Source organism: Tupaia chinensis, unplaced genomic scaffold (assembly GCF_000334495.1).
Source record: "Tupaia chinensis unplaced genomic scaffold, TupChi_1.0 Scaffold144255_1, whole genome shotgun sequence".
Classification (NCBI taxonomy): Eukaryota; Metazoa; Chordata; class Mammalia; order Scandentia; family Tupaiidae; genus Tupaia; species Tupaia belangeri.
The window spans coordinates 3358025-3366578 of record NW_006204113.1 but is presented as its reverse complement, the minus strand read 5'-3'; the positions used below and the strand labels follow the sequence as shown (position 1 = coordinate 3366578).

The window sequence follows — 8554 nt, the reverse complement described above, 5'->3', positions numbered from 1 at the left end:
CTCCTGGGCTGTTTTAGTTGGCGAACCGTGCTCTGCAAACAGGGAATGGGCCAGGTTATAGGACCCCCTTTGCAGCCAGCCTGCCTACCGGGAAGGGTGCCATCGCACTGTCTACCAAGCATGGTCCCAGATGTTTGTCCCACCACTGGCCACTCCGGATGTGCCCACGGCACCGGCCTGTGCAGCTTGAGTGCGCCACGCCGCCGTGCCACAGGAACTCAGCCGGGCCTTCTCTGGTCCCCTGAGTCTGAGCCAGAGGATTTGCGTTCTTTGAAAGGTGACTTCCCAGCAGCTAGGTAACTGCGCTTCATCTTCCCCTGGCCAGTGGGCTAAGGAGTTGACTGATCTGGGAGGGCAGATGCTGAAGTTCTGCTGGCCTAGTCCAGAGGAGGGATCAAGTGACAGGTGTGGCCGGACATGACACCTGAGGGCTAGGGGTGCAGGAGCAGGCCAGGTGGGGTCTCAGAGCTCTGAAGAGGACACAGTGACCCAGCACGCTCAGTGGATGGGCTTGTTCTGGCTTCAGGGCTGGCTCAGGCTAAGCCAGAAGTAGGGCGAGGGAGGCAGGTAAGAAGTCACTGCAAAGCACCTTCCTAGGAGCCCCGTCCAGGAAAACTGAAATCCGCCCCCTTATTTGCCGGCTGTTGGATGACCCTTGTCTTCCAGGAGGCATGTGAACTCAGTGGAGGGATTCTGACGGCACTTTGACAGAGATGGCAATGGGAATGTGGCCACCACTCAGCCAGGACAGAGCAGTCTCACCTCCTCCAGGAAGCCTTCCTTGACTTCTTCCTTCAATTCTCACAAGATCCTGTTTGTATGCTCTATTCATTCCCCACCATTCTGGAGCTTGCTTGTCTGTCTCTAGCAACAAATCGAAGGGTCACAAACTTCCTGATGGGACCCAGGAATCTTCATTGTTAGCAAACAGCACCTCCCCCAGTGAACTGGGTGTGGGGAGCTGCCAAACTACACTGTGAGAGTTGGTGTGCTCTAGAGCAGCACTGTCCAACAGGAAGGAGTACCATGAGCCACATACGGAACTTGAGGTTTTCTAGCAATCTCTCGAAAACATAAAGGGAAAAGATGAAGTTTGTTTAAAAAGAATTTTTATTTGTTACCTGTCTAACATAGTAACATCTCAGCGTGCAAACATTCTCACTTGGATTCTTCTCGTTTGCTTTTGGGCACTGTCTTTGACACCTGGTGCCTATTTTACGCTTGCGGTACATCTTGTTTGGGACTAGGCGCGTTTCAAGTGTCCAGTAGCCATGGGGCTGGGGGCTCCCACAGGACAGCACAGTCCCAGAGCTTGGCGAAAGCACTCCACAGCCCAGCAGCTGGACACCACCCACGAGGCTGGAAAAGATGCAGGATCGTGGCTCCTGCCCAGACCCTAAACCGGCCTGCTTTTCAGCTGTTGCCGCCGCCTCAGATGCGGGCGCGAGGTCGTGAAGCCCAGCTCTGAAGCCAGGTCGTGAGCGCCTGGCGTAGGCTGCGATTTAACGCACTTCCGGCGTCTCGTGGAAGGCCTGTCGTTAGGTGGCCATGGTACATGCTGGGGGAGAAAGGAACGATGCGTGGCTCCTACCTGCCCCGTCCTGCCCCTCTTCGCACCGCATCCCCCGTACGTGGTCATATTAGACACTCAGAATCTTAGGTCTGAGAGGGAATAGAGTCAGAGGACAGATCTCGGGAGACTCAGGTTCCTCTAGCCGGACTCCCTGAGGGCTCAGAGAGGTGCAGCAGCTGGGTGAGGTCCCGCAGCTCGGATGTTCGGCCGCCTTATTTGGAGAGAGGGTGATTCGGATGAGGGCCGATCACTCCACACCTGGGCGTGTGTTAGGCCTACCTTTCTCCTCAGACGTCTCAGTACCTCCTCCTAAGACCACAGAGCCATTGCTCCGAGGCCCCACCGGGCCTCCACAGAGTCATTATCTGTTTATGCTCAGTCTTCTCTTAGAAAATATTGAAGGAGGGCCAGCTGGTGCCCTGGTGGTTAAGGCAGCTGGATCCCACATGGCCTACTGCACAGTTCGAGTCCCATACCTGGTGGCTTGTGCAGGCATGCCCAAAATCCCAAGAAGAGAATGCAGGAGAAGGGGTTGTGACGTGCCCTTCGCCCTGGGGGGTACTTTCTCACTATCCCCTTACCAACTTCATCTCTTTCTGGCAAGCATACATGTCCTGTAACAAACTTTTAAACCCCCCAGACTAATAAAACTTTATTTAAAAAAAGAGAAAGATTTAATGGTCAGCAGGTGCCAGGGAGGTTAAGATGCTGGATCCCACACGAGCAACTGCACGGTTCAAGTTCAGGACCCGGCAGCTTGAAAATCACACCGGGAGCGTGTGTGTGCATGCCCAGAATCCTGAGAGATGAATGGAGGAGGGATTGTGGTGCGGCCATCCCCTCCGAGGGATGATTTCTCTTTTTGGCTCTCTGTCTCACACTCTCTTTCTCTCTGAGTATACACACACACTATAAAAAAAAAAACAAAACATCAAAATAGAAAGATCTAAGGCACTTATAAATTTGAATAGACTACGACCAGATAAAGCAAACATATAAAAGTACGTTGGTATTAGGAAGTGTGCCTAGGGTCACTGCAGTGTGACATGTCATAGAGACTGTGCCCCATCCACCTACGTCACAGTGGCTGCTGATGTAGAAGAATTCAGTGACATGGAGAACCCATCCATCAGATGGTATAAAAGCACTGATGAGTGTACTTAATTACACACGTGGGAGAATGCCTGGAAAGGAGAGGTACCCGCAAATGTTAATGTCGCTTTTTCAAGGGGAGAGATTATGAGTGGGTCTTACTCTGTGACCACTCAGTGCTTCTGTAATTTCTAGCTTTTACCCTCAGGGAACCTGAATTGCTTTACAATGCAGAGGTGAAGTTTGCAAAAACAGTATAGGGGTGAAGAACATGGGAAAGGAGCAAATGGGGGCTCTACTCTGTGCAGACTTTATTTGGACATTTCTGAACTAAGCGGACCCCGGTCCGGCAGTGGTGGCACAGTGGTAATGTAGCACTCTGTGATACTGCGCCCGCATGGGGAGGGCCCAGGTTCGCATCCGGAGGTCTCCCTGTGCAGGCTGGGTGTGTGCATGTGTGCCTGTGATTGGGGCTGCTGAGGCCGGGGGTGGATTGTGGTGTGGAGACTCCAAGGGGGGGGTGCCCCTCTCTCTCTCTGTCTCTTTCTTTGTCTCTTCCATAGAAGAAATAAAATAACATAAACTTAGAAAGGAAAAAAGAAAATTGTAAGTACAAGTTCCTGGTGCCGTGGCCCCCGCGGCTGCACTTACACGCTCAGGCAGTTATTAACTATTCGGAAGTTGAACTTACAGCGGTGAAAACTCATGAGCCAGCTTTCATTACATGTCCATCTGTGTTCAGGGAAGTGAAAGTTAATCATCGTGCCGTCTCGGTCTTGTTCTGAATGGAATCCACCAATGACTGGCCCTTCACAGATCCAAACAGCCTTTGTGTATTGTGTAATGATTGTAATGATTGTGCAAGAGGCCGTCCTAAAATCAGGAGCTAGAGCCAGGTGCACAGGTGGGTAGGTGGGTGGAAACACACACACACACGCACACCGATCTAACGTAGGACCACTCTTCACACCCCATTGCCACTACTTGGTCTAAGCACCATCAACAGGCTTCTAGCGGGTCTCCCTGCTTCCACCCTGTGGCCTGTTTTCCTCTGCTCAAAACCATTCAGGACTTGCCCTGCAGCCAAGATAAAGCCCAAGTCTTTACTGCAGCCTCCAGGGCTCTCCGTGAGGCCTGTCCTGCCTTTCAGATCTCGCACTGTCCCTCTGCCACTGCTCCTGCCACTCCAGCCACAGTGGCCTGTCCAAGCTCTTTGTACTTCCTGTTCCCCCTGCCTGGGACCTTCTCCATGTCAGTAAGGCTTTCTTTCTTGCCTCCTGCAAGTCTGCGGAGTCGCCATTGCTTAGTGAGGCCTTCCTCGCCACCCTGGGAGGAGTCGCAACCCCTGCGCTGCTCCAATAGCTTTTCCTGCTGCTTTTTCTCCCCTGATGTATGGCATATTTTCTTCTTCTATTTTATTTAAATTACTTCATCTTATTTATTGTTATGTTTTTAAATTTTGCTATAAGGCATGTGCACTCACCAGAGAGAGAGAGAGAGAGAGAGAGAGAGAGAAAGAGAGAAAGCAAGCCACTAGCTCCAAGACTCAAACTGCAGCCAGCCATGTGGGAGTCCAGTGTCCCAACCCCGATGCCACCAGCTGGCCCCCACATTTCTTTATTGTTTGTCTCCCTCCACCAGGGTGTAAATTCCCTGACGGCAGGCACGGTCTCTTTTCTGCTGTTTCCATAGTGCCCAGTGCTCTGAGTAGGTACTCAGTAAGTATGTGAAGGAACGGATGAGCCAGATACCTCTGACTGACCCTCTCCATTCTAGCAAGGACGCACGTGAGGCCTGGCCGAGACGGGCCCCAAGCCTCGCCCAAGGTCTGGCTCCCACGAGCTGGACCCCACCTGGCCCAGCTGGGGCAGCGAGGCCATATCCTGGCTCCTTCCAGCTCCAGTCCCCGCCTGTGCCTCAGAAGGGAGGTCAGCCACACATGGGGGCCCTGGCCTCGTCCATCCTGTCCCTTGTGTGTTTTTCCAGTTTATACAGAATTTTAGCCCAGAATAGCAGAAGGAAAACAGTTGTTCCTCCAGAGTCCTGGAAACTCTTCCAGTAGGTCCGTCCCTGGAAAAACAGCAGTGATCTCAGGGTGGGAAGGTAGGAAGTGGGGGAGGGGCCTTCCAGCAGCGGGCCGAGATGGATTTGGTTTTGCGATTAGAATAACATCTGGGTCTGTTTCCATGGAGTGGTTCTGGTGGGTGGGTGGTCTGTCTGAGGTATCAGGTGGGGCCTCCCTCCATTCCGGCCCAAGAGGGTTTGGGATGGCGGTTGGCGGCTGACCAGAGGATTCACCCAGCAGATGAAGTACGAAAGAAGGCGAGCCCGGGAAAGCCCTGGAAACCTGCCTGAATCTTGGCCCGAGAGCCTGCTGTCCCTGCCCCTAGCCTTGCTCAGAGGCATCTCCACACACCTTCCCCTTCACCCTCACCCACCCTCACCCGTTCCCTGACATTGTTCAGATGTCCCTTCTGAAGCACAGAGAGCAAGCGCCTGGCCCCCTCCCTCTCATGCCCTGTGTGGTTTATTAATCGTCTGTGAAATGAGGGATTTCAGGCCTCACTCATCCGTGTGAGGACAGTGGGGCCCGGAGCAGGGGAGCAGAGTGGGGAAGAGACGCCAAGGGCTATCAGACTTCTGAATCCTGTCCCTCTCTGTCTGGCTTCTCAGATGCAGCTTTTGGATAAGTTTCCCATCGAAGGTGGCCAGAAGGACCCCAAGCAGAGAATCATCCCCTTCCTTCCAGGTAAGCTTTGGGTGGCCCGACCGCGGGGCCGGGGACTCTGGTGAGAGGCATTCCTAAGGCCAAGAGAAGGCTGGAGACCAAGCTAGACGTTCCAGGTGGGCTGGCAGTCTGCACCTTAACAGTTCCCCATGGGGTTTGTGGAACATTCTGCCTCCTGAGAGGCACCTCCCGCATTGCACCAGGACCATCTCTGCTGACCCCTGGCTTGTACCCTCTGAGGAGTTTCTCAGGCTCTTGGACTTTGGCTTCCTTTTCACAAAAAAAGCACAGACAGACCAAGTTCTCCTATGGAGGGATGAAGAGCCCCGGTTGAACTGTCTCCTCCGACTCCCATTCTAATCACAGACAGCCTCAACCAGAGCGTGCACTCTGGCTCTGGTCTCCTTGGTCCTTGTAGTTGAGGCATCTTATGAAACGTGCCTTGAGTTGTCAGGGCCGGGATTTGAACCCAGGTCTTTCTGACCGTCAAGGTCAGTACCATTTGGAACGCGTTTAAGGCAAACAGTTATGTTGTGTAATTTGGTGGGAAACTCGGGTCTGTCATCTGGGCCGTCACTGTGCTGTCCAAGTTTGCGTAGCGCTGTACGGCTAACAAGTTCTCCCTCACTGGTGACTGTGTACAGCTTCGTACTGAGGTGTGCTTGGTCATTTCCCCTGAAGGATAAGGAAGCTGGGATTCAGAGAGGTTAAATGACTGCCCGCAACGTGGCAGAGCGAAGGCATGAACTAATAACTCCGGTCTCTTGTCCATCTGGGCTCTCCCCGAGCGGTACAGGTGAGGCTTCTCCAGGCTGTCTGAATTCTCTACTTTTCCCAAGCCAAAGGGCCTGGCTGGTCCCCAGGGGAGCCTTGAGTGCAGTGGGCTTCCCCCTGGGATAATGCTGGCCCTGGACCTCCATGGGCCAGCCTCTAGGACAAGGGCAATCAGCCCGACCTTTGCAAAAAGCAGGGTCTGCCCCTCGTTAACCCCTGGCATGCCGCCAGCCCACGTGGTTTAGCAGGTCAGAACGTTGTGTTGACTTGAACGTAAGCCTAGGATCACCTCTTTCAGAGAGTGGTTCCTCCCTGGAAGGTGTTTCTCGCACATTGCGCCATCTTCAAAGCAGCAGACGAGTCAGGTTCATTGCCTAGTGGTTAGAGAGTGGACCGCACATGGCTGACTGCAGTTTGACTCTTGGCCCCAGCAGTTTGAAAAACATGGATGGTGTGTGTATGTGTACGCTCAAAATCCCAGCAGAGTGGAGAAGTGGAGAAAGGATGACAGTGTGACCATAACCCATGCGGGGGGTTTGGTGGTGGGGGTGGTTTCTTTATCTCTCTGGCAAGCATATATGCTCTCCAGCAATTAAAAAAATAATAAAATAAAAATAAATAAATAATAGCAGCAAATGCCAAGAACACATTACCACCTTTCCTCAGCCTTACACTACAGTTGGAGCAATTAATTAGCTATAAGAAATGATTTCTAAATCCTACACACTGGACAAAGCCAGAACTACGCAGTGAGGGTGTACAGTTATAGGGGTCTCACGCCGGTGTCCTGCCATGGAGTCAGAGTCTGGCTTCTCTCTTCCTGGCCTAGGAGTTACGCTGAGGTGACTAGTGTGGCTCTCACTGTGTCTCGAGGGGATTTGTAATGGCCAACATCTGGATTTGTATAGCCTTCGATGCTGCCCAGGTAGGGCCTGCATGATGTGCTCGCCTCCCAGGGACCTGGGAGCACAGCTGGGATGCTGTGGGCACAAGTGTTCCAGAGACAACGCCAGGCCAGCAAGGTGCCCTGTCGTGAGTGGTGGCCTCGGGGCACGAAGGCTGCCTGTTGGCTCAAGAAGAATGGGCTGCTCTGGCACATCTCTCTTGGTCCACACCCCAGGGAAGGAGCACCTTGTTATTTGCTCAGTGGGAATTCATGAGGTACCTCTTGTGCCAGGCTGGTAGGGCAGGGATGGCTGAGTGAGTCAAGCACAGATTTGGTTTAATTTCCTTTATCAAGGAAATCTTAGGCTAGTTAGAGAAGATCTGCTCCATAATCAGGAATGGCTGAAGTAGGATGTGACCCCCTTGACTGCTATGGAGTTCCAAGTGTGATCGAAGAAGCTCAGAGGGCAGAGGTCCTACTGTGAGCTGGGGAAATCATGAGGGCCTCCTGAAAGAGGGGCCAAGAGCTGAGCCCCGAAAGGAATCCCTGACTCTTGGGTTACTGGTTGCATTAACTTCTCTGTGTTTCAAATTCCTCACCTGGAGAATAGGGCTGATCGTAGCATCTATTCCATGGGACTGTTGTAAGGATAAAATGAATTATTGGGAGTCTGGCTCTGTGGTGCAGCAGTTACGTGCTGCTCAGAAGCTGGATCCTTCATGGTGACCACGGTTCGAATCCCCAGCCCTGTCAGCCTGCGACTGGTGGGGCATGTACACAAGTGCCCAAGATCCAATGGGCTGCAGGACTGGAGGAAGGGGCTTAAGGTGTCACCTGACCCTGTGAAGGGTGCTCATCTCTCAGTAAATTAATGCATCCCAGGTGCTCAAAACTATGACCAGCTCCTGATCGGAGTGGAATAAATGTTAGCCATATCATCACTGACTCCTACGTGCCTGGCATTTTATACCGCACACTCGCATTTGTAAGCTCATTTCTGTCCCCCCTCAGGTGAGGTCCTGACCCTCACTTTGCTGACTAGGCAGTTAAGGCCAGAGGAGGCTAGTAGTCACGCAAGGCCGTGCAGCCGGGAAGTGAGGCCAGCCCTGGAACTCCTCCCCTGACTTCTGGGCCAGCGCTCCCTCCCCATCATCACCTCAGGAGATGAGGACCCAATAGCTGCTACTGGACTGGGAACCTCTCTGGACTCGTTTCCTCTGACAGGATTGCAGTGAGGACGAGAAGCATTCATGTGAAGCACCTTACACGGTGCCTGTCTTGTCGTACTGAACTCTCCGTAGGTGGCAGTTATTAATAAAGAAAGCCACCTCCTGCCCCCACCACGACCTGCTGGGAAGAATGATGCATGGGCACGGCTTCCAGTGTCACCCCCAGTGACCTGGGCATGGTGGGTGACACTGCTGGGAGGAAGGAGGCTGGCCTGCCCCACCCCGCCCAGCCTGAAGGAGAAGCCTCCTCTCCCCTGATGTTGCTTCTTTCC

The 8554-nt window shown here is 53.1% G+C and overlaps 1 protein-coding gene across 1 annotated transcript in view; it reads left to right on the top strand.

The window, feature by feature from the left end:
• Window positions 1–8554, top strand: part of SH3PXD2A (SH3 and PX domains 2A) — a 309695-nt gene that overhangs the window by 119858 nt on the left and 181283 nt on the right. The window contains 1 exon segment of the mRNA XM_014583350.2: window positions 5339–5414. Coding sequence (XP_014438836.2) covers window positions 5339–5414 — 76 coding nt within the window.